This window comes from Rhinatrema bivittatum, chromosome 9 (assembly GCF_901001135.1).
Source record: "Rhinatrema bivittatum chromosome 9, aRhiBiv1.1, whole genome shotgun sequence".
Taxonomy (NCBI): Eukaryota; Metazoa; Chordata; class Amphibia; order Gymnophiona; family Rhinatrematidae; genus Rhinatrema; species Rhinatrema bivittatum.
Window position 1 is genome coordinate 168,387,402 of NC_042623.1, and position 26,880 is coordinate 168,414,281.

A 26,880-nucleotide genomic window follows, 5' to 3' on the forward strand; every position below is an offset into this window, starting at 1 on the left:
CCTTTACCAGAGAGGGGATTTTCTGTTCAGTGGATCCACAACATGGAAAAACTTACATCTGAGCTCTGAACATTTCAGAAATTAGCTCCAACAAAGCTTCTGAAACCTCCTGTCTCATTGGAGCCATTTTATATCCACCTCCGAAACCTAAACCCTTTGGGGGAAGGATTTTCTTTTAAACCATTCCCCTAACTCTCATCTCCCTGAACCTTCTATTGCTGGGAAATTCCGTATGATAAAATATAGGGTCACAGAGACAAGCAGCATTTACAGGAAAAACTAGGTGACTGAAGGGAGCTACTATTATAAGGAGAATAGCATGACAGTATTAGGAGCTTCACTTAGGAAACTAACCGATAGAATGAAGAGCCTTAACTAAGGGTGAAGAATATTGGGACAGTTCAAGGGGCTTTTGGGGAGCAGAGTAACTTGGCATTCCAAGAAGCCAAGGTTGGGGGTGGATAGAAGGTGTATAGTGGTACTGTGGGAACGCTTACTAAGAGGGAAGAGTAGCCAGGTACTGGAAGGAGCCTTATTTTGTTGGGTTGGGGAAGAGTATAGCAGCGGAACTGAGAAAAACGTTTGGTACTTGAGTCACCTTTTAAAGGTCTGGGGAGCTGAAGGGTCTAGTCTTCCTTCTAAGCTTTACAGTCTTTCATTTAGCTATTGTGTTTATAGTAATACTATTTGCTTATTCTTTCTTCCTCTTTTCATTTGAACTTCTGTGAATGTTTGATCTGATAACTTATTCACATGGCTGAGCAATTGAAAAGCTTCTGTCATCCAATATATTATTCAAAGAAAAATGTACCGCTTTGAACCCATTTAGCACTGTTAATTCCAGTTCTTTGCAGGCTGATGCTGAAACCCAGTGGCGGTTCTGTACAATGTCATGTGTAAGGTACCCAGTTTGTAGCCTGAGTTGGTCTTCTGTTTCCTGGGTCGGCTGGGAATGCTGCGGAGGCAGTGATCACAGCACCAGTGGGAATGGAGTCGTGGTCATCGCTCAAAGATGACAGTGGCTGAATTTAGGCCCTTGATTGCAGTAAAACTTTTTCACTTTTAGAGGCTGCCACAGGATAAGTTGCTTTGCGGCCTGCAGTGCAACAGTCCATCTGCTGTTACATTGCCATGGCATGCAGTCTATAGCAAAATGCTATGGGAGAGTATATAACAAATCCAGTGTCCTTAATTTTTTGTATGCCTTTTGGAGCTTTATAATGGACAGGAACATTGAAAACTTTGAAAAGTTTATTTTATCAAGAGAGCATCATAGAGCAAGAGAGAATTTTTATGCTTACTGCAGAAGCATTTAGCTAAGGAGAGTGAGCTCCATAACCTCTAACTTAGTGAAAACATCCCATAGAAGCAGCAGGCATTTTGGAAGATTCAAAAAAGAGGGTTGATTACTTTTTTAGAAAAAAAAAGCAGCAGCCAAAAAAATGAATTAAATATTAGGAATTATTTGGAAGGGAATATAATAATGCCTCCGTATTGATCCATGGTATGACCACTTCTGGTTACCACATCTCAAAGATGTAGCGGAACTAGAAAAAGTACAGAAGACAAAAATGATTAAGGGGATAGAACAATTCCCTTATGAAAGGCTAAACAGCTTAAGAGGAGATGAATGAGAAGAGGGTATGATAGAGGTTTATAAAATTGCCTGGTGTTGAACAAGTTAATAGGAGACTGTTTACTCTATCAGAACTAAGATTAGCGCATACTCCATTAAACTAAATGGTAGCAGTTTTAAAACATTTACATTTTCTTGGTGCACAGCTAAGCTGTGGAATTTGTTGCCAGATAATGTAGTCAAGGCTGCTAGTATAGCTCAGTTTGAGAGGTTTTGACAAGTTTTGGAGGACAGGTCCATAAATAACTAGAGTTGGGTGTGTCCACTGTTTACTTCTGGGAGTAAGCAACATGGAAAGGATTTTCCCATTGGGATCTTCCAGGTACTTCAAATGATCCAGCCTGGCCACTGTCAGAGATGGGATGCAGGGCTCAATGAACTATTGATCTGATCCATTGTGGCAATTCTTATTTCAGTCCTAGTAAGAGTGATGTTGGCTCTTGGTAGGACTGAAACCTCAACTCTTATTTGGAAATATAAACAGATTTTTCTCCATGGACAAGCAGGACAAATCCAGCCACACAAGTGGGTAATATCCTCTGATTGTGCTGACATGGAGCATGCTCTTTCCAGAACTCAGTCGTAAAACAGGGGTTTTTAGGCTGTCCACAGTTTAATATGCAGAAGATATATTTGTGTACAATTGAGGCAGTGCATGCAAATATTTCATGCATATTTATTGTAGATATCCTGAAAACCAAACCGTTGGTGGCCCTTGAAACTAGAGTTGCCTACCTGAAGTTTTTTTTTTGAGCATGTATAGCTGCCACAATATAAAACTTCTCAAGTAATTTTTTTCTGTTGAAGCAAAATGACATGCTTTTGCTATTTTTGGGATTTGAGTTTTGTTTTGTTCTTACCTTGTACAGTTGATTATTTTTTTCATTGCGCATTCCTTTTTTTTGTCTGTTTCCTCTGTTTTTCAAAAATGTAGTAAATTTCCAGGTCAGGTTAAAAAAAAAAACAAAAAAAAAAAAAAACACATTTTAAATTGTGCTAATTGCAGGCATAAGATGTCCAGCCTGAATCTCCATGATATCTGACCTTGGACTCATGCGTGAAATGTCTGCTTTGAGTGCACTCAGAAATTAAAGTAAAATATCAAATATTGTTCCTTCAGAGAGAGAGGAAATCCTTGGATAAAACCAGTACCTAAAAAAAAAAGGTCTGAGTCTTCAAAATGCTGAGGTTGTTTCGCCTAGTTCCAACATGGAACATAAGGTATCTAAAGAGAGACCTCTTGTACCATCAGCATCAGAAAGACAACACAAACATCTTTGTTGCTGTTCAGTTCTACAGTCAATGTGTTGGTGCTGAAATCCTTGAACTGTCAAAGCTATCCATGCTGTCAACTTCCCGTGGAAATCCTCAAGGTGTCGATGCTGTCCACACCATCTACCTCAGCACAGAAGCTTATGACGCAGACAACCTTCAGCACTGATACAATTGTTTGGCACAGAGAATCTATGTCCTCTCTATCGATTTTAGGCCTCGAATTAGACACTTCTTTTATGGTATATCAATCTACATCAAAATGTCACTCTCTTTTGTACAAAAATTGTAGATGGACTTTGTCCTCAATTATATAAAACATTTTCCTTTTCCTTAAATAGTGTAGCCTGTTTTTTTGGAAAAATGTACACCTGAACTACAGACGCCATCTTCAGTCCCTTTTTATCCATTGGCCTTTAAGTGCACAGGATGAGACACTTCATAGTGTGTCATCTAGAGATAAACCATCTTTCAAAAAGGCTCCAGTATTAATCTGAGTCTGAAGATCTAATACATTCAAGTTCTATAAATTTACCATCAGATCCATCTCCAAAGCAGCAAGATATACTACTCCGCCAAGTGACGTCTTACCCAGCTTTTATCCAAAAATGGCTGCTTGCTTACCATTTGATCTGAAAGTAGAAAAGTCTTCCAACCAAGAATTTCCTGGAGTGCTCAAATTCATATAACCACCTAAACAATCCATGACTGTTCCCATACACAAAAAACTTAAAAGATCTTCAGTTCAAAATCTGTTAAGAACCTCTCATCACTACCAGTAGATAGACTTGAGATACAAAATCCAACAATGTCCAGGGCTCAGATCACCCCTGGAGCCCTTTTTTAAATGTCTGGATTACATCGACCACCTTCCAGTCTTCAGGTACAGTGGACGGTGTTAATGAGAGGTTACAAATTTTTAGTAATAGATCTGAAATTTCATTTTTGAGTTCTTTCAAAACCCTGAGGTGTGTACCATCTGGTTCGGGTGATTTGCTACTCTTCAGTTTGTCAATCTGGCTTGCTTATATCTTCCAGGCTTATTGTGATTTGGTTCAGTTCATGTGAATCATCATCCTTGAACCCTGTCTCTGGAATGGGTAACGTCCCAACATCATCTTCTGTAATAACTGAAGCAAAGAATTCATTTAGTCTTTCCGCGATGGCCTTATCTTCCCTAAGTGCTCCTTTAAACCCTCAATCATGTAACGGTCCAACAGACTCCCTCATAGGCTTCCTGATTTGAATATATTTTAAAAGTTTTTTGAGTTTTTGTTGCCTCTTCAAGTTCTCTTAGCTTGTCTTATCAGTGTTTTACATTTAACTTGCCAATGCTTATGCTTTTTCCTATTTTCTTCAGATGGATGATTCTTCCAGTTTTTGAAGGAAATTTTTTGGCTAATAGCCTATTTCACGTCGCCTTTAACCAAGCTGGCAGTCATTTGGCCTTCCATCTACCTTTTTTAATGCATGGAAATACATCTGGACTGCGCTTCTAAGATGGTATTTTTAAACCTTGTTTACTTGGCAAAAAAGTAAGGACACAACTATATCTTTGACGCCAGGTATTGAAGACATTCACACCTCACATAGTTGATGCTGAAGAATATACAAAACATTTAATAAAATCAGTTTATGATGACTTTGATACTTCTTCCGGGTCTTCAGCTATAACAATAGGATCAAGAAGATTAGTGTGGCTTAAAGTATCAAGTCTGAGAAAAGGTGTATACCAGTGCGCCATTCATAACAGAAAACCTCTTTGGGTACAAAGTAAAAGAAGTTGTAGAAATGATCAAGGAACACTGCACCATACTGCAAACATTAATATCTTCTATGGAGCATTTTTCACAGAAAAAATACCAAAATCCATCCTTTCAGAAGACACTATATCTCTCATAACAGATAATCGGCAACTGCAAATGCCACAGTTGTCTCAACAGCAGACAAGACCTTGTCCTAGAGATAAGACTGAATGGAGAGCTATTCAACAGTCTATGCAAAAATCAATTTCTCAATTTTGGTGATCAGTCGTGGCCATTTTTCTTCTTCACAATCTCTTCCAATGGGGGGAGGAGTACTACATTTTTCAGTGTCTGTGGACTCTCATAAGACAATTGGGTCCTGAGAATAATTCAAGGAGGGGACCAATTTACATCTTCTTGAATTGCCTCTGGCCAATCCTCTGTCATCCTCTGCATCAACTTCACATACCAAAACAAGTACTTGCCTACATATTGGAAGAGCTAGCCATAGAACCAGTTCCCTTATTGGAAAGAGGAAAATTAATACTCCAAATACATTCTGATCCCCCAAAAATTCAGAAAGTCTTCACTCAATTATAGATTTATAGGAACTAAAATTCCTGTAAAAAGAAAAATTCATTATGAACTCCCTTGGCACCATTCTCCCTTTTTGAGATTGAGGATTAGCCTGACAACCCTTGATGTAAAAGATAGCTATTTCCGAAAATTGCAGGAAGTACCTACATTTTGTAGTACACAAAGATCACTATATGTTTGAGATGGAGACTGAATCTGAAGCCTTCTACCAAAGTTTGGTGAATTAATTGGGAAGAGATAGGCGAAAGGGATGGGAACTTCAAGTACAGAGTCCAGTAGAAAGAATAGTAATCCCAGAAGATATACCTCCCTATAGATGCCTATAGAGGCATCTCTCTATTTTACAAAACTCTCCAAAAATGTCAAATAAAACATGACACACCTTGGGCCTATTACAACAATGCAGTATGGATCTCCAAATTAAGCTGAACCTCAAAAACTGGGAAGATATATGAAAGAAGATGCACAGGATCTCAATTTGCAGCCGTAGAACTGAGCTAATGGTCAAGCTTCTCCACTGGGTATCTAGATATCCATTTTTCAGGCTCTACAGAGTTCTGTTAATGTGGTTGTGGTCACCCAGTATCCTGCTTACGTATATGGTGTACCTGTCGATATGTTAAACTTCTGGATGCAGGTTCAGAATGAGTGCCATGCAATCCTGGGAGCAACAATAGATATAAAACTGGAATTGTTTGCTGGGGGTGAGGGGTAAACATAATCTTACCAAATCACAACGCTGCTTACTGGATCAATTACTATGTGGGGAGGATCACAATTGCATTATTATGGAAGTGTGCCCCTACATTGAGTGGTTGGAAAAGGCAGGTGCTTGAAATTGCATTAGTAGAGAAGCTTACCCATTTATTGAAAAGCAACATGTTGCTATGAACAAAATTGGGCTTCTTATTGGAAATACTGGGCTAGCCAATATGAGCAATTAGTATGAATATTGTCCAAGAGAGCAATGATGGAGTCTAAACTATCGTTTGTGGAGTTGTGTTCCGGACAGAGATTTATATGACTATTTCCTTCTGGGGGAGGAGGGATTTGACTTGTTAGTTGGTTTTTCTTTTCTTTCATTCTTTTCTATTGTGTATGAATCATTAAATACATAGAGTTAATAAAAGAAAAGAAATCACAATCTGTATAGAGTCTCCTACCATTTTGCATATCATCAGTTCCAAGAGTATTCACCAAATTTACAGTAGTACCTGCACATAGGAAGAAAAAAGTCTATTTTTCCATATCTGGACAATTGACTGATATCCAACAGATCACAAATAGAAACAGAATTAGCAATCTGTGCTAAACACCTTACTTTTACTGGGGTTTCTAGTGAACGACAGGAAGTCTCACTTCAACATGTCAGTTGGAATTCATAGGCGTGCTCCTGAACATTAAAGAAATTACAGCTTTTCTTCTGCAAAGAACTTAACATAGTCCACAAATTATCCAACCAGCTATCAATGGCAACCAGGATTTTTTCATGAAAATGTTATGCCATAGAGCAGCCACAGGCTATGTCCATTACACTTGCTTGTTTACACATGAGACAAGCCCAGTAGCAGTTGATACTGTGTTGGAATCAGCATACAGAACCAATGTATTTCAGAATAAAGATTACCAGACCATTCTGTCAGTGTTTACAGGGTTGGACCCAACCCTTCAAGCTACCACATGGTCAAAATTATCATTCTCTACAGAAACAAATATTAACAGATGCATTCATACAAGGCTGGGGTGCCCATCTCAATATATGTTCACAAGGGACTTGAACAATTCAAAACAGGCATTGTCACATAGAGCTGAGAGACATTTTCAGAGCTCTCCTTGTATTTGAAAAATGGCTAAAGGGGACAGTACTTCAAATCCACAAACACATACTACATAAACAAGGAGGCATGGGATCTGCAACCTGTTTGCAGAGAAGCATGCAAGATATATTAGGCAGCTGTAAGGAGAATACATTTGAATGCTATATATCTCCCAGGAACATTCAATGCCCTAGGACAGTGGTCCTCAACCCAGTCCTCAGGGCACACCTGGCCAGTCAGGTTTACAGGATGTCCACAATGAATATGCATAAGTTGGATTTGCATGCACTGCCTCCATTTCGTGCAAATCTCTCAATTAAAATTTTTATGGATATCCTGAAAATCTCACTGGCTGGCAGTGTCCCGAGGATTGTGTTGAGAACCACTATTTGGGCCATCGACTTCAGCCTCAAGAGTAGTCTCCACCCCAGCAGAGTGCACGCACATTTTAAAATCTTACAGTCCGCATCTTCCAGCACACATTCAGTGTGAATTACAATATTTTAAAGCACATAATCTATAAATTGTTCTAGTGCTGCAGAATACCACAAGTGAATCTTTGCAGCTTCATCAAATCACAAGCTTCTACTATAATGCTCAAAGAAATCTGTTTACAAATGCTTTAGCATCAGATGCTTTGGCTGTTTCTGTATGCATTTCCGCCTCTTCCTCTCATGTCACAAATAACCTTTAGGTTAAGAAAGGATAATGAAAGGATGATGGTTGCTGTATCTTTCTGGCCACATTGGCTTTGGTTTCTATGGCTACAAGGATTAGCCATTGCTCCATCAATACATTTTCAAATCTTTCCAATGCTGTTGACACAACAGTGAATTATTACTTTATCGCAATCTGCAATCTCTTGCTCTGATTGCATGGATATTGAAAGCCAATTAATTAAATCAATGTCTTTCCCAACAGAAATAAAATAATCTTGACAGCAAGAAAACAGTCTACTAGATGCTGATATAACTTTTTTAAATGGAAAAGGCTTTCCAATTAGTGTAATTGTCAAAGAGCAGATCCATTTAACTGCTCTGTCTTTTCTTCAGTATTTTCTCCATCTTTCGAATTCACGGTTGAATAACTCTATCAGAGTCCTTTTAAGTGCTATAGCTGCATACCACCATCCATGGGAAGCCATCCAATTTTTCTTCATCCTGTGACCCCTAAATTCATTAAAGATCTTTATCTTTGTCTTATTAAAGTTTCTCCTACCTAATGGGACCTTAACATAGTTCAGTGGTTCTCAACCCTGTCCTGGGGACCCCCCAGCCAGTCGGGTTTTCAGGATATCCACAATGAATATGCATGAGAGAGAATTTGCATGCACTGCCTCCATAACATGCAAATTTTCTCTCATGCATATTCATTGTGGATATCATGAAAACCCGACTGGCTGGGGGGTCCCCAGGACAGGGTTGAGAACCACTGACATAGTTCTTGCTAAATTGATGACTTCACAGTTTGAACTTTGGCTATGGTGGACCTCTGTCCTGGAAAGTTCACGCAGAATGAGTGAACTTTAGGATTTAGTAATCCAAGAATCTTTCACTCAGATTTTCAGATCGTGTAGTTTTAAGGACTTGCCCTACATGTTTACCAAAGATGGTCACAATTTCATGTCAACCAATCCATTGTAGTACCAATGTTTTCTTTCCAAGAACTCATTCAAGTAAAGCTGAGCAGATTCTATATACATTAGTTTATAGAGAGCATTGGTTTGTTTTTTTTTGTTTAGATATTTTTTATTTAGAAAGGACCAAGTCTTTCAGAAAATCTACACAGTTTTTTCTCTTATGATCCAACTAAGCAAAGCTTGCCAATAAAAAAGCAAACTTTTACAACATGGCACTCAGACTGCATTTCCTAATTCTATGCTTCTACTATAAACTGTTTCTACTAAGTTTAAAGAGCAACATCAACTTCAGTAGCACATCTCCAATCTGCCTCTGTTCAAGACATCTGTAAAGCAGCCACTTGATACGATTTACATACCTTTACTGAGTACTACTCTTGAAGATTCTTACAGGGTTTGTAGTTTTAGGTAAGCAGTTATAAATAACCTATTTATCCAAAAGCTTCAACTCTCCTTCCACCCTGTTTTTCACCAAATTGCAATTCCTCCATATCCAGCAAAAATTAAAATATTTTATTGCAGCACTCAGCTTGGGAGTTGCGTTTATGCGATTGGATTTATTTTGCCTGTCCATGGAGAAAGTAAAGTTGCTTAGCTGTAACAGATGTTTTCTGTGGATAGTAGGACAAACCAGCCACCCAATCCCATTCTCCTCCTCCTGAGCTGAAGCATAGTTAAGTAAGGGAATAAGGAGACCTGTGTGGCAGCAGCTGCAAAGGAGCACTTGCACATGATCACAAGGACTTCAGGTCTTTATGAACTCTGAAGAGAGCATGTTTCAAGTTGGCACCACTTATGCGGCTGATTTGTACGGCTGTCCACAGAGAACATCTGTTACAAGTAAACAACTGTATTTATTCTTTGAATATGTTGATGTATATGCTACATCTATGGGATGTTCTTCAGAAACTGAGAAAGCAATGGGGCAGTTTCAGACCTAATTGAGACATAAATGATAGTATGATGAAAAATGAAGACTCACCAGGAAAAGAAACATACACAAAGGAAAGGAAATCTGAGGCAAATACAGAATCACCATTTTGAAGGTTGTATATATTTTGAATGTGTGCACTGCTACTTCAGATGAGTAATATTTGCACTTTCAAGTTTTGAAAAGCAGTAATTGTCTCTCCGTTCTCTGGTGAAGCATAGGAACTGTCACTGTAAATTGATGTGATAAGTTATTTTTCTTTTATGTGCTCTAATGACAGGAAAGTGGAGAATGAGGAGGCAAACAAAGACATGATCTTAATGGAGAAAGAAGCAGAGGTAAGAACCCATCAGCTGCTGAAATAAAGGTGCTTACACGGAGGGTTCGCTGAAGACAGGTAGTCAACCAAGTGGGTCACGTGACCATTTTTGGTGTCAAATGAAGCTTTCTGGAAATATCTAACATGTCAGCTTTCAGCTGTTGAACTCTGAGATATTCTCTAGTTCCTCAGAAAAAAAGCCCCTTTAAGATTTTTGGTACTTATAATTTTCTTAATTTTTATTCTTCTTCTTGCCAGCACAAGAGATTTTTATTATTTCCTCATCACAGGTCCTTAGCAGTCCATTTTGAGCCTACTTTCTTTTAAAAGTTCCATTATCTAACTTCAAGATTCCTTCATTTGATTTTTCTGAATCTTTTTTTTTTTTCTCACCATGTCAAGAAGCAGGCCAGTGGCTTTAGGTTCTGCCTTAGGTACAAAAAAAAGATGTCAGACGCTGACCATCATGATGTTTGCTACATATGTTTGTGGTAAGGCCATAATTCTTTGGGCTGCAGTATCACAATGTAGATGTTGCCCAGAAGATGAGTGCTGAAAAAGAAAAATCCAACTCCACAAAGGTGGTGCTGAAAGCTTGATGAGGTGCTACATCAACTGCTGATGCAAAGGCCATGCTGAAGGGGTTTGTGAACTCTGACTCCTTGATTAGAAGGTAGGCCTGCGGTCTGAGACAAGTATGGTTCCTCCTGCTCGAGCCAAGACACTGACTATGGTTACCTAAGCATGGGATTGGAGAGCCAGCACCTAACATAATGCAGAGGCTCTGAACCATTAGCCACTTCTCTTATGCACGTGGCTCTGAAAGTATGGAGGTGCAGGAAATTCCACACTATCCAAAACAGCCACATTTGGAGGTGAACTCTGGTTCTTATACTAAAGCATCTCATCGGTCTTCAAAGGTTCAGTCAAGTGCCTTCAGAACTTAACTCCAAATATGTAGATGTTAAATCCCCTATTAAGCTAACCCTAGTACTGTCATCTACAATCTTCAAGGCAGAGTTAGACAAAGATTGAGTCAATGCTTGATACATCAGGTGTGCCAAAGTTCAAGTGTCAGGGACTTTGATGTCTTTTGGTTCATTGAGTGATCTGCTATTTTTAGCCTTGCCCTTGGCATTGCGTGTCAAAGCTGACATATTTTGTGATTAGAACTTGTTTCAGTTCTATCTACATGTAATGGAAAATTGGGTGACCAGATTACCAGTACAATGGAGGAACATAAGATTTGACAACAGATTTCAGTGTCAACATATATTTAAAACAATTCATAAGTTAGTCATTTAATAGCTTCTTAGCGATGTCAGTGTTAAACTTGCAGTTGAATTCACGGTCCCTCAACATGGACCGTGTTTCGTAAATTGTGTCGGAAGGGACCAAATCTTATAAGCAGCAGTCAGATAATGTACAAGACTAAAATGAGGGTTCAGAGGAGGAAGCCTTTCCTGCTTCTCTGTGCCACCTGTCCCAGAATCCTAGGAAATGACTTCTAGGCCTTGTAGAGCTTTCATTCTAGGATGGGTGTTCTTCCAAAATTGGGTCCAATGATCCTTTCTGAATCGAAGTCTGAAGAGTCCTATGGTCTTGCTTACCTGTCGAAGGAGGTTTCTTTCAAAGAAGAAAACTCTTCTAATCTTTCCTCTAGGCTATCTCAACCACAGGCAGGGAACAGATCTTTTTCCATTTTTATTCAGAAGATGATTAAAGATATTAACTTGCATAAGAACATGCCATACTGGGTCAGACCAAGGGTACGTCAAGCCCAGCATATTGTTTCCAACAGTGGCCAATCCAGGCTATAAGTACCAGGCAAGTACCCAAAAACTAAGTATATCCCATGCTACTGATGCTAGTAATAGCAGTGGCTATTTTCTAAGTCAGCTTGATTAATAATAATGGACTTCTCCTCCAAGAACTTATCCAAACCTTTTCTAAACCCAGCTACACTAACTGCACTAACCACATCCTCTGGCAACAAATTCCAGAGTTTAATTGTGCATTGTGAAAAAACTTTCTCAGATTAGTTTTAAATGTGCTGCATGCTAATTTCATGGAGTGCCCCCTAGTCCTATTATCCGAAAGAGTAAATAGCCAATTCACATTTTCCCGTTCTAGACCTCTCATGATTTTAAACACCTCTATCATATCCCCCCTCAGCCGTCTCTTCTCCAAGCTGAACAGTCCTAATCTCTTTAGTCTTTTCTCATAGGGGAGCTGTTCCATCCCCTTTATCATTTTGGTCGCCCTTCTCTGTACCTTCTTCATCGCAACTATATCTTTTTTGAGATGCGGCGATCAGATTTGTACACCGTATTCAAGGTGCGGGCTCATCATGGAGTGATAGAGGCATTATGACATTTTCCATTTTATTCACCATTCCCTTCCTAATAATTCCTAAGATTGTTTGCTTTTTTGACTGCTGCAGCACACTGAGCCAACGATTTCAATGTATTATCCATTATGACGCCTAGATCTCTTTCCTGGGTGGTACCTCCTTTGAGTTCCAGGTAGAGAATGAACGCAAAGTTCCATTTCTTTGCCTCCCCAAATAATTGGATGTTCCCACACAATTAATGGCAGTATCTATCCAACTTCTTTTTCAAGATAGATGGATGAGGTTGAAGGAAACTTCGCATACCTTACTTTCTTTTGGTAGGAAAACAGAATATAGGACTTGATAGCCTTAGCTGACCCATCTGAAAAGGACCAGGAAATCAAGAGCTCATGCTCACTTCCCTGGGAGAGAATTCTCAATTTCTGGATCTTTTAGGAAAGAAGCATTATCAGAACACTATGTGCGAGTCCTGCATGGTGTTTAACCAGATCTGTATGATTTACTTAAACACTATATTAGAAGGGTCCCAGGAATTCATCCTGTTTCTCCCTTCAAGAGTAACAGTGGAATTCCTCAGTTTATTGGAGACTGGTGAGGAACCCAAAGGCATTGGGTCTAGACAACAAATGATGTTTTCGATAGGGCACATGGGAGCTTGTTATAAGCATTGATGCCTACAGGCTCTCGCATTGGCTTCAGAGAAGATATACAGGAAAGACTTGCTAGGATGTTATTCAGTGTGGTTAATCCCTTCGGAGAAGGTCAAGAAGGCCGTGGATCTTAAGAAGGACCGTGACAGCACTCTTCAAACCCTAGCTATTGCCACTTCTGAGCCATTGTTCACATCCTGGAAGTTCTGCAGTGATCCACCTTGGAAGCAGTTTTTTACTCAGGCATGCTTCTCAGGCACCACTCGTCACAAGCAGCAGGGCTCAAGACCTTGCCAGCATAAACCAAGAAGCTCTAAATCCCACATTGTCAAAACCAGGAGCAGGTTATTGACTGAATCCAGAGCAGATAACGTGTTCTGATCTTATATCCAGATGTCCTCCCTGTAGGGAGGAGACTGAGGTTTATTTCTCAAACTTATTTATTTCCCCTATTATGAGCTCAAAGCAAATTACATCAGCATAAAATATAAATACAATTTAAAAGCAACACACATGATGATTCAGATAGACAAACTCTAAACAAAATAGAAATATCATAAGTCAAAATAAAAAGGACACTGGAAGTATATAAAAAGTGGGTCCCCCAAATTATAAAAATGAATTCAATAACTTAATTTTCATTTTAATCAATTTCCCCAATAATACCCCATCATAAAAAAAAGTCTCAATATAAACACCCCATAATTAAAAAAAACAAAACAAAACAAAAAAAACAGAATTAATGGACAAACCAACTCTGAAGCAAAAAAGGTATTCCTATACACATTCTATTAAGCCACCACAGAGTACCCCTCACTATTATCTTGAAAACATAATCCCCGTCACACAAACAGAACTTTTAAACAGTACCCCAGAGTCAGTAAGCTCCTCTGTTAGTTCTTTCAGCTTTATCTTGGCAAGTTGGAGGAATTCAGAAGACTCTGCTGTAGATCTAAGACATCTAACTGGAACATATTGTAATTTTTTTTAAAGTAAACATTGAGGCCCTCTGTTTAACATTTTAAAAGTCAACAAAATATTAAATTGGGTCAGATATTCAATTGGCAGCCAATGTAAAGTATTCAAGCCTGGTAAGATGTGATTCCCAAGTGCATAAATCACAAAACAATTGTGTTGCACCATTTGGAATTGTTCTGCAGCCAACCAACAAATAATTACAGTAGTCTAATCTCTTGGTAATTAAGTCATGATTCAAGATGGCCAGAACTTTTCTAAAAATGAGTATAATTGTCATGTTTGATACAGTTCATAAAAACATAACTTAACTGCCACAATATGAGATGGTCAACTCCAAAATCCACAAACATTCATAAAATCCATGCCTGATCTGTATATTCTCTCCTCCTAAATATACAACAGGACTGTTTAAAATAATGGTTTTCTAAACCATAAAATTTGTTTCTGATGGTTTTAACAATCTGTTCTCTTGCATCCATTAGCAGAAACTTTCAGAAGGCAGTTATCCAATTTTGCTACCACATTCTCCTTTGAGGGGCCAAAACATAAGAAATTGCCATGCTGGGTCAGACCAAGGGTCCATCAAGCCCAGCATCCTGTTTCCAACAGAGGCCAAAACCAGGCCACAAGAACCTGGCAATTACCCCACACTAAGAAGAACCCATGCTACTGTTGCAATTAATAGCAGTGGCTATTCCCTAAGTATAATTGATTAATAGCCATTAATGGACTTCTCCTCCAAGAACTTATCCAAACCTTTTTTGAACCCAGCCACACTAACTGCACGAACCACCTCCTCTGGCAACAAATTCCAGAGCTTTATTGTGCGTTGAGTGAAAATGAATTTTCTCCGATTAGTCTTAAATGTGTTACTTGCTAACTTCATGGAATGCCCCCTAGTCCTATTATTCGAAAGTGTAAATAACAGTCACATCTACTCGTTCAAGACCTCTCATGATCTTAAAGACCTCTATCATATCCCGCCTCAGTCATCTCTTCTCCAAGCTGAACAGCCCTAACCTCTTCAGCCTTTCCTCATAGGGGAGCTGTTCCATCCCCTTTATCATTTTGGTTGCCCTTCTCTGTACCTTCTCCATCGCAACTATATATTTTTTGAGATGCGGCGACCAGAATTGTACACAGTATTCAAGGTGCGGTCTCACCATGGAGCGATACAGAGGCATTATGACATTTTCCATTCTATTAACCATTCCCTTCCTAATAATTCCTAACGTTCTATTTGCTTTTTTGACTGCTGCAGCACACTGAGCCGACGATTTTAAAGTATTATCCACTATGATGCCTAGATCTTTTTCCTGGGTGGTAGCTCCTAATATGGAACCAAACATCGTGTAACTACAGCAAGGGTTATTTTTCCCTATATGCAACATCTTGCACTTGTCCACATTAAATTTCATCTGCCATTTGGATGCCCAATCTTCCAGTCTTGCAAGGTCCTCCTGTAATATATCTCAATCCGCTTGTGATTTAAATACTCTGAATAATTTTGTATCATCCGCAAATTTGATAACCTCACTCGTCGTATTCCTTTCCAGATCATTTATATATATATATATTGAAAAGCACCGGTCCAAGTACAGATCCCTGAGGGACTCCACTGTTTACCCTTTTCCACTGAGAAAATTGACCATTTAATCCTACTCTCTGTTTCCTGTCTTTTAACCAGTTTGTAATCCACGAAAGGACATTGCCTCCTATCCCATGACTTTTTAGTTTTCGTAGAAGCCTCTCATGAGGTACTTTGTCAAACGCCTTCTGAAAATCCAAATACACCACATCTACCGGTTCACCTCCATCCACATGCCTACCAACCCCTTCAAAAAAATGAAGCAGATCTGTTAGGCAAGACTTCCCTTGGGTAAATCCATGCTGACTGTGTATCATTAAATCATGTCTTTCTATATGCTGTATGATTTTGATCTTGAGAATAGTTTCCACTATTTTTTCCCGGCACTGAAGTCAGGCTCACTGGTCTGTAGTTACCCGGATCGCCCCTGGAGCCCTTTCCAAATATTGGGGTTACATTGGCCACCCTCCAGTCTTCAGGTACAATGGATGATTTTAATGATAGGTTACAAATTTTAACTAATAGATCAGAAATTTCATTTTTGAGTTCCTTCAGAACCCTAGGATGCATACCCATCCGGTCCAGGTGATCTGCTACTCTTTAGTTTGTCAATCTGGCCTACTACATCTTCCAGGTTCACAGTGATTTCGTTCAGTTTGTCATCTGCATATAATTGACATGTAATTGACATGTAATCACCTATGCCCTAATTATATTTCCTAATGGCCTTATATATAGGTTAAAAAGAGTGGGGAAGAGGATGGAGCTTTGAACACCACAAGATTATGTATGTAGGTTTGTAAACCGCCTAGACGGACATGTAATTGCCCAAGTGTGCGGTATATAAAAAACTTTTAAATAAAATAAATAAGATAGATTCCACAGTAAGAGCAGGCATCCACTGTGTAATGATCAGTGTGAACAATGAGTCAAAGAGCAAAACCACTTTAGTGCTAAACCTTCAACATTGTAGGAGCCTAGGCAATCCGATAAGATCTTGATCTGTGATGTTGAATGCAGCTGTCAAGTTCAGTAATATGATAGCTTCTGCCATTAACCAAAGATAATGTAGTTTGGCTGCTGTGTCAGTCCACCTGAATGCTCATAAAAATTAACAAAAAGAGTGATTAAATACTCATACCATTAAGAGCTGTTTAAATGCTAAAATATGGTTGAGAATCAGATTGACGTTCGTACAATGTTATTGGGAGTTCAGAAATGATTGTAACTCCTAGCAAACAGCATGTTCTCTAAACTTTCCCAAAAAATGGAGATTTGGTACTAGTCTGTAATTATTGCCTAAGTATCTAGGGATGACTTCTTAATAGGTGAAGAATTTTCTTTTGATTTCTTGGGAACATCCAAGAAGTATTAACATCAATAATATCTCCCCTAAGCCAGCCTTAGCTTCTTTAATTAATTACAAGGGGCAAGGGTCCAATGGGCATTTAAATTTGTTTTGCTTTTGACAGAATCGTGTCTAATCCTATATAATAAATTTCTTCATAGGAATTCAAGATACAAACACCTTGAACAGGTCCCTTTCAGCCTGATGTGAATACTCCCTTGTATTCAGAGACTTTGAGTAGAGGAATTTTGTCCCTAAAAAATTGAGCAAAGCTATCCTTCTTATAAATCCTCTACACTCAAAAGTTGATGTAACAGCTCCTTAACTGATGAGTTCCTTTGGCCAGCTAGTAGTATGCCATAACCTTCCTACATAATATTGCCTCATCGATTACTGTATTTATTTATTTCAGTGTTTCTATACCAGAGTTTAGTCAAAACGGTTTACATAAATGTAAACATAAAAAATAAAATAACTAAAATTACATAAATACATATTAAGATGTTCACAATATTTCAGCGTATCCTTCAAGGATCTACATTTCTTCCAAACACACTCAAAGTTGTCTCCCTATTACCTTTACCTGCCATAAATCCTCAGTAAGCCAAAGGGAAGATCTTGAATCTTTTATCATTCTTATCTTATCAGTTGGAGATACTTCTAATGCTTGCAAATCACCCTTTCAGATGAGCTTTAATGCTCAATTGCTACAACTTGCTCCTTCCTGTAGACCCAAGCAGTTGAACATGGACCACTAGAGGAGAGAGGATGGGGCTTTTCCTCCAGGTACTTTTGGTCTCCACAAAAAAAACATGGAGGATTCTGTCTCATCCTGAAAAGTTAAAGATGATTTTCCTGGGCACCTTAAGTCTCCTCCTAAGAAAGAACTTCCTGTAAACTGAATGTCTCAGATTTATAGTAAGGAAGTACCACCTTCAATTCAAGATCTGCTTTGCTAACATTTGCAAAATGTCTAGCTGTGGTCACACTATTTCTGTGCAAATGTGGGGATTCTTGTAGTTACCTGCTTGAGAGTTAACTGATCAAGAGCACACCTCAAGCAGGAGCAGACACATTTTTGCAGGTGCTGCAGTTGCAGGGGTTCATCATCAGCTATGAACCAACTATGCAACTGGAATTGGCAGGGTCTTTACAAAACAGGATTTAGGCCATAGCCTATCTCTTTCAAAAATGTCCACAAGATAGTGGCAGCAGACAAAGGAGTAGTTGTCAGCAGATACAGTTCAGTCCATTTTGAGACTGCTAGGGCTCCTGGCTTCCACGTCTATTACCCTATGAGGCAAACCCTATAGATTTTCAAATTCCAGTGGAATCAAGTCAGAAGTGGTTGATAGTCAAAAGATTTTCCTGACTAAAACCAGGTTTTAGCTTTTAAAAAAAAAACCCAAAACTTACCTGTTCAAAATCACCCCACCCTTTACGTGGCTAAATTATCTAAGTAAGAAAGGGACCCAATTGGGCATTCCTGGGGCAGGTTTTTTAAATTCATCAGGGTAGCATGCTATTGAGTGTTAACTGGCTAAATTTGTACAGACAATTCCGTCTGCACAAATAAGTGTCCGAAATATACTTGCTTGAAATGTATGTAGATAGATTTAGCTGGATAAATGCTGCTGAATATCAGATAATCAGGTTAAACATCCTGGTTATTTTTACCCACTCAATGGACTTTTAAATATACTGACTTCTAAAGGACTGCAGAGGAGCATCTGTCTCACAGAAAATCCCAAAGATTCTCAGAGGTTAAGCTAGATAATGATAGTCCCTATGTATTGATGATGTCTGCCAACAGAGCCAGGTTAGAGCTTTACTTAAGATCTTCACTTTTTAAAATTGCTGTACTGAGCATGTGCGGAAGTTCCCACATCAGCACATGGGCCCCTCTCGATTTCATTTTTTCTGTAACACTAATGGTCATTTTCCCATTATCTACAAAGGAAAACCATTGTTGTCTTTTTTTCCTGTATATTTTCAGCAAAAAATTGCCTTCTAGTGATTAGTTATTTTTTTTACTGGTTTAAAGATTTTTCTTTCTACTTGTCAGTTCTCTTCAGGCCTAGAAAGCTTAGTCAACCTTTTTTGTTTTTAACTACCACAGATTTTGCAGCAGTGTCCTAAAAGGAACTGAAAGTCAGTGGCTTCATTAAATGGCCCCCCATGCAGTATCACAATGTCTAACATGTATCTGCACAGTTTTTGTATGGTTTAACTGGGGGGCAGACTCAACATCTCTGGTTCTAGCTCTAGTTGTAAGATGACTACCAGAGACCATCAAACCCATTTAGGGCTCATAGAGCAATTCTTTGAGTTGAGTAAAACTGGCCGTCTGCATCAGTATTGAAAAGCCTTAGCATTACACTGGGTGCTCAAAGTGTACGGATATCAAAAGACCATTGTCTAGCTCCGCTTACCTGATAAAAGTGAGGGATTCCATTTCATCACTACTGGTATTTGGGGATTCTGCACTGAGCAAAGGTGAAGAATCTTCAACATAAATACATGTTGATGTCTGATGCTACATCCATATAGTCTCCACAGAGAGGGCTGCTAACACTCAAGACACACTGGGGCATGTGACAGTCTCCAGGGGCTCATGGGGCAGCTACAGATACACCTCAAGTAACATAAGATGTGGTGGTGGTGAACTATACCTGGCTAACATTGGTGTATCTGCATCATCCATATATATGCAAGCTGATTTACCTAATTCTAGAGACTCTAGCAGCACCTGATTGTATGGCATCAATGTAGAGACCTGGAGAGGTATTTGCTTCAGTTCACACCACACCAATGTTGATTTCCAGCACATTGGGAAAGAAGCCTATGTACATGGATTCATTTGGGTCTGGACATCAACAATCAAGGGGGAATCCTCACAGACACCTTGTCTGCCAACCAAGTGCACACTTGGACAATGCCAATGCCCTATTCTCACTTGGAATCTGAGCATTATTGGGGTTACGATTACTACTCCGTGCAGGAGTTTACAAGTTTCCCCTTGGATCTGACTCTCTCTCCACAGGAATAGATAAATTCTCCTCTAGAAGATGACTCCTTTGCTAAGTTGAAGGAAATATGAGTCCATTCTATATCATTTTAGAAAAAGAGGATGAAACCAGGGCACAAATGTAATTCCTACTGTGGCAGTGACTGACTATGACATAGAGGAGGTACAGTTAAGAATGTGGGAGAACTAAACCCCCCTCCCCCCCCACCACCACCACCACCAACCAATTAATAGGAAAGCAAACTTGATGTATCATATCCAGAAGGCTCCTGGAATTGAGAAATAACTGCCTCACCAATTTGTTGTGGTAGGATCTGCTCTTAAGGGCTAGAGGCAGAGAACCTACTCTTCAGTATATCCTTTGGGTGTAAGTCATGTACCCTTGACTTTGTTGGGAAGAGAGTTTATGAAAATGCTATGCTGTATTCCTGCATATAGTGCCTTTGTGGGCCAATGTATGTGAAACGTTCTGCAAAAGGTAAAAGCTCTATCAAGTTGGCTTCCTTTGGAGAATTTGATGTGCTGGAGTCTCAAAGGTCGAACATGGGAACCATCCAATCAGATAGACTTACGATATTTGTGAAACAACATCCAGAACTTCTGCAACTGGGATTGAGCATGCAGACTCTCATGACTATAAGTTTCAGATCGCCATCAAGATGTGGACAGGCTTGCTGACAGTGGAGGAAATGTGGAGATAGTCAAGAAAGCAGTGACTCAAATAAAGGATCCACTATGTCATGGTTCAGACACTCTTTTCAGCCACTTCTGACTCATCCTCCACATCAGAGGCACATCCATCCTCAGAGGAGGCATTATTCTCAGCTCCCTCATCCCCATCAACAGAGGTCCTGCTCTCAACCCGGGTAACAGAAGACTTAAGTTGCAGCTGGCTCCCCTGTCAAAATATGAGAAGGGGTTTTAACTGGGTCTAGGAAAACAGTAAGTGTTTCCAGTATTCATTCAGAGAAACTACCTGTGGGAGAAAATCTAAAGATTTACGTAAATCATTTGCTCAGTATAACGTCAGACAGTGGAATGAGTTTGACTACCTTGGCCTCTAAGACAGCCTTTAAAAGCAGTTCCTGATGCTGAGAGGCAGTCCATTTGGGGCAGGAAAGAGGTCTGGAATTTTATTCCAAATACTTCTTGATCACAAAGACAGGAGAGCTCCATCCTATCAGAGACCTAAAGGCCTGGAGCAAGTGTAACATGTCTCTGACCCCAGCAGTTTGCACTCTGACCAGCCCTCCGTACTTCTCTTTGTTTTGGCTCCGATGTGGTGTCTTGCAATCCCCTGTGGCCTTCCAGCATGGCTCCCAGTGTCTTGGCTCTGCCCTGCATCTTGTAACTGACTAAAGGCACGCCCAAAAAATATTAAGCTTTAAAGGGCCTGAAGAAAGGAAATCCCGTAGTGCACTTAAATAATATAAGCACAGTTTAAACCCAGTTCCCTTGCCTGAGCAACAGGTTCTGTTATTCCTGTACCGCTTCTTCACATTCCTATTTTGCTTTGACCTGGACTGTTCTGACCCCTCTCTGCTTGCTGCCTGTTCTGATCTTAGCCTGGCATTCTTCTCTATGAACAGACTCTGCCTGCCCCAACCCTTGCCTGACTGACTGCTATGCCTTCCTTGGTTCTGCACTCTGCCACCTTGTCAGTTGACACCTGTTGGAGTCAGATCTGCTTGAAGATCAAGCAGCACCAGTCTGGCAGTGGTCCAACAGATTCACATCTCAGCCTTGGAGCCCAAGTAGCTTGCCGTGATTGTATGACAGGCCCGAAAGGACCCGAGGAGTTGCTGGAGGGCTATCACGTTACAGCAAGTTTCTAGTAAAGAAAAAGTTCAAGATGCCCTTTAATTTCTTCCCTGGAAAAAGACAGGCTCTCTTTCTTGTATTTAAATGCCTATAACCACATAGATTTTCCAAGTAAGAGATTGCATTTGTCCATTGGATGCCTTTCTAAATTTTCTTATCTTCCTCCTCTTCTCGTCACACAAAATGGCGTCTTCGTAGTATTTTTAGTTTGTCTTCCAGTGCCAGACCACTTTGTTTATTGCTTTCTTACTCTATTCTCATCAGTTACACCCTGCCTGTTTTTTACATGCACTTGTAAACCAGATTTTTTTTCTTTTGGCTAAGCTCAAACTGGTATCCTTACCAAAGCTCTAAGAGCTGACCAACAGATGTCACTGTAAGATTAGCTGATCACCATTTTCCAAGGAGTGCCACAGCATGTTATATAATCATCAACTTCTTCCAGTAACGAATACTGTCTTTTTTTCCATGGAGTTCTCACCAGAAAGAAAACGGTTGTACTAGTAAAACAAGTATTTATCTTTGGGACTTTCCTGGGAAAGCTATTAAATAGCTATAAAGATTTAACCTTGACTTAAAAAAAAAATACTTTAGAGGAAAACGTCACTTTGTTAGAACTGGTTTTGTTTCAGTATAGGAGAAAAATGAGTGAAAGAGCTATTCATCTAATAGAAACTGTCCTTAGGGGGGTAAAAATTAGCCTGAGTTATCAAGTATTTTGTCCCATTCTGTAGCTATGGTTAAACACTACTGTGAGTCTGGCCACAAAGGTTCAATTTTATATTAAATATTGCATCTCTGGAGTATCATTTAATAATTTTATTTTCTTAAGAAATTGATAATACCATCAAGAGTGCTTGTATATGGATTTTTTTATACAGTCTCAATCATCGTGCATGATTACTTTAAAATGAGATCATGCAACAAAAGAAGTGAAACATTTTGAGAGTATTTTAAAGTAATCATGCACGATGATTGAGACACTGGGCACAATTGAGTGTGTACACGGAACATAACAGATTAAAAAAAATACTTCGATCATAAAAAAAAAAATTGTTTCCCGGTCCCATAACTGATCTGAGTTTGAATTCAGTCATATTTCCTCTCAGCGCTGAGATCTTTTTCTCTTATTTAACAATATAGTGATTATAAAAAAGTAATTACAGGAGATGTCTTGTTTGATTTAGCTGCTGCTGATTTCCCTTACATTATAAAGCTGTAGACAACAGTATGGGCAATATTAAACCATATTCCAAGAGTGCCATTGAAAAGCTGTGAAAGTGAGATTCCTTCAGTGTATACACTTGTAAAAGCACTAAATGCTGCAGACATGGAGAGTCTGTCACCCAGTCTCTTTCTTTCAGCTTCGTCGTATGCAAGAGATGATCATGAAAATGCAAGCTCAGATGCAGATCCAGAGGCAGGGTGGAGATGGGGACAGTGCTGCTGTGGTTGGACACCATATGTAAAGGGGTAGGTAAATATCTTTGGGAAGTTCTTTTGCTGGATGTGTATACCAAAAACCTCCAAATCAATGTAAGTGCCATGCTGGGTCAGACCAAAGTCCATCGATGTAACACCCCTTACCTCTCCAGCAGAGCCCTCTGACCATAGGCCCTTCCAACATAGCTTCCTGCACCGTATTGCATCCAGTGATTCTGACTAGGATGCAGATCAGAGGGGATGAATCTGTATGTGAGGGGTGAGCGTTACATAGTTTATAGTGGTGTGAGTAACTGTGAGGGTTGTGTGTGTAGTTTTTGGGTACTTGCCAGGTTCTTATGGCCTGGTTTGGCCTCTGTTGGAAACAGGATGCTGGGGTTGATGGACCCTTGGTCTGACCCAGTATGGCATGTTCTTATGTTCTTAGATATGTTTGTTTTATGGAAGGGTAAGTGGCTAGGGATGAGTAGGCATGCAGGGGGGGTTGTGTTGCAATTCGTTTTGCAAGAATGTGGAGGTGTGGGGGGACATGTATGGATGATATGTGGTGGTAGTGTGAATGGTCTAAGGGAATGAGTAGGTGGTGTGAAATAGTGAGTGTTGACAAGGTTTTCAGTGGTGTGTATGGTGTAGGTGACTGTGGTTTGGGGGGTGTGGAGGTATGTTTTGTGGTGTGAAGGGGTGAATTGCTAGGGTAGAGTGTCGGAACTGAGTTTGCGGTGGTGGTGCTGTTGCTGTGAGGGAGTGAGTAACGAAGTGAGTAGGTGTGCAGATATGTTGAGTGTTGTAACTGGGTTTGTAGAGATGTGGAGTTCTGGGGAGCATGTATGGTGATGTGTGGCGGTGGTGTGAGTGGTCTGAGGGGTTGAGTGGGTGGTGGGAAGAGGTAAGTGGGTGTGCTTGGGGAAGAGGGCATGTGTTGTGACAGGGTTTCCAGTGGTGTGAATGGTGTAGGCAACTGGTTAGAGGTTTTTGGAGGGAGCATGTGGGTGGAGATTTGTGGCTTTTTTTGATATGGGGGAGTGAGTCGCTGGGGTGGGAAGTAGGTTTTCAGGGGGAAGGGCAGATTGTTAATAGGGTTTGTGGTGGTGTGAGTAATTGTGTGGAGGTATGGGTTGTGTGGTGGTGGTGTGCAACAGAGGGAATGTTGTGAGTAGCTTTCTGGTGGTGCATGTGGTGAGTAGCTCTGGGGAAGTTGCATGTGAGCTTTGGGAGAGATGAGTGAGGATATGTTTTTGTAGCAAGAGGTGAGTGAATGTTGGAGGGATTGAATGGTGGTTTGATGAGGATACATTTGTGGATTGCATGCATTGGGGATGTGGGGAGGACTGTGCGGGGTGAGTGCAGAAATGTGGGAACTCTTTTCTCATTGCACTCCCCACTTTGTCATCCTTCCTACAGTGTCTACTTCTTGATCCTTTCTTCCTCCCTCCTGCTCTCTCTCTGCACTTGTCCTGTCCACCCTCTTCCTTCTTCCTCCCTCTACACTCTACAACCACAGGGATTTTGTGGTCTGGTTCTGGCCCCATCACTACGTACTGGTCACTGACTCTGGGAATGCTGTAAAGCCTTGGTAGGAGTTTGACTGTTTTGTATGCCTGCTTCTCATCTGTCGCTGGAGCCTGCTGTTTCTGCTGGCTCCTTACTGACATTTATGGGTATGTGAAACTGCACCAGCATGCATTTATCTCCTGTCCAGCAGTTTCTGTAGTCTCTCCCACTCAGCCTTTTTCTCCTGCTGGGGCCCGCCCGCCCTCCCATGTTATTTGCCGATCTGTGCATGCATTGGAGCGTGCATATATACAACCATGCTAAAATGATTACCTGGAGCCCCAATATTCTTATAATATAGAGAGATAAATGTTAACTTTTTAGTGTGCACATTACTGAAAGAGCTCGGCTACCAATAAGCATTGTGGCTGACATGCATCAAAGATGACACTAAAATTTTACCCACAGTCTAGCCTTTGTGCTTTTCTATAGCTTCTTACACAAGGTGTATAAGGTACATAAGTGTATGTGGCACAGCCTTCAAATGCCATCACCTCCTTACTCTGATTCCTCTGCGCTTTCCTCCTCATCTCTACCTCCTTAGCAGACATCAGCAGCACATGCATTTAGTCGATTGACTTCTTGATGTCTTTTCTCTTATTTAACTCTCTTCCTGGTTTTCAGGTCTGGTTTTCAGGCCATTGACAAGGAATATGCATGAGATACATTTGCATGCACTGCTTCCACTGTATGCAAATATATCTCATGCATATTCATTGTGGATGTCTTGAAAACCAGACCTGTTGTGGCACTCCAGGACAGACGTTGCCTATCCCTGTTCCAGATGTTCTCCAAGGACAAGCAAGGATGGTAGTTCCCACACATTGGTGACATCAGATGGAGTCTGATGCAGAAAACTTAGTCAAAGTTTCTAGAAACTTTGACTGAGCATGCCCAGAATACGCTATACCACATGTCCACACAGCGTCCCTCTTCAGTCTCTTTCCGTGGAACTGTCAGCATTGTGTTTTGATTGAGCTCTATAACTGGCTTCTTGCCTCGTGGAAAACTTAAGTTTTTCGCTGTCTGTCTCTCTTTGAAAGTCCATCGCTGGGTCACTCTCGGTACCTTCCCGTAGTGTCCCCAGTCAGGGTTTTCAGCATTCGGATAAGTTTCATTTCATGGTTGGTTCCCCCCATGGTGGTAGTACCTCAGTGCCCGTTATCCATCAACACCTGCCACCATTGTTCCGTATTTTTCCTGTTTTGTTTTGCCCCGTCATGTCCACATCTGGCTTCCGCCAATTTACCCAGTGCCCAAGGACCATGTCAATCACCGATCCTCATGAGGTTTGCATCCTCTGCCTGGGTGCATCGCATGACATCCAGGGATGCCACTTCTGCGCCCAGATGACCCCGAAGGTATGTCTACTTCAGCTCGACAAGGTGGACAACTTCTTAGGGTCAAAGAAGTCGGGCCATCGACATCTGAGGACCTCTGAGCCACACCAAAGGACATCACTCCATAGACATCGGCAGGACCATCAGTTCCGTCAAGGGTCACCGATTGATAGGGGTGCCAGAGACCAACCATTGTCTATCTCCTCCAGGACGATGTCTGGTTCATCGTCCTCTGCACCAGGGAAAGACCGGTCTGAGCATCATGGGAAGACCAAGAAGCATCATCACAGGTCACCATCGCTGCACAATGCCAGGCACAGGGATGCACAGGCTTTTGCTGTGATGCCCCCAAAGTGACCCTGTGGTGAGAAATGTCAAATTTCCATCAATGCCCAGGGTCTGCGATGGTCTCCACAGCTCCTAGTGCTAGTCACCAATCCCCCTCACGGGTCTGAGGAAGATGTGGCCACCCCTCCTGCCTTCCCAGTCTGTGTTGGCATCGGCAACATTTTGAGGAGGATCTGGAGCATAGAGTCCAGCTAGCAGTGGAGCGGGCACTGCAGGGCTTCGGTCCCATGGCACAGAGCCAATGCAGCCCATGCTGATACTGCTTCTGGAGAAGCTGAATGCGCTCTTCGGTGCCTTATCGACCCAGCTAGTGTCTGTTCCCAGGACAGCCTCTGTGCATGGTGGGACACTGAGGCCTCCCCCTACTGATACGTTGGTCATCTCCAGTTCCTCAGAGGAGGAAGCTCTGCCAAGGCCAGTGGAGTCTCCAAGGCCAGTTGTTCAGTTCCATCGGTGCCTGCACCTCTGGACATCGG

The 26,880-nt window shown here is 40.7% G+C and overlaps 1 protein-coding gene across 2 annotated transcripts in view; it reads left to right on the forward strand.

Moving 5' to 3' along the window:
- SEPTIN2 (septin 2) overlaps nt 1-26,880 on the forward strand; it is a 161,794-nt gene that overhangs the window by 128,660 nt on the left and 6,254 nt on the right. For both annotated transcript variants that reach the window (XM_029617127.1, XM_029617128.1), the window contains exons 11-12: nt 9,918-9,975; nt 23,087-23,195. In XM_029617127.1, the coding sequence (XP_029472987.1) occupies nt 9,918-9,975; nt 23,087-23,191 (163 nt within the window). In that variant the 3' untranslated portion in view covers nt 23,192-23,195. The remainder of the gene's footprint in view (nt 1-9,917; nt 9,976-23,086; nt 23,196-26,880) is intronic.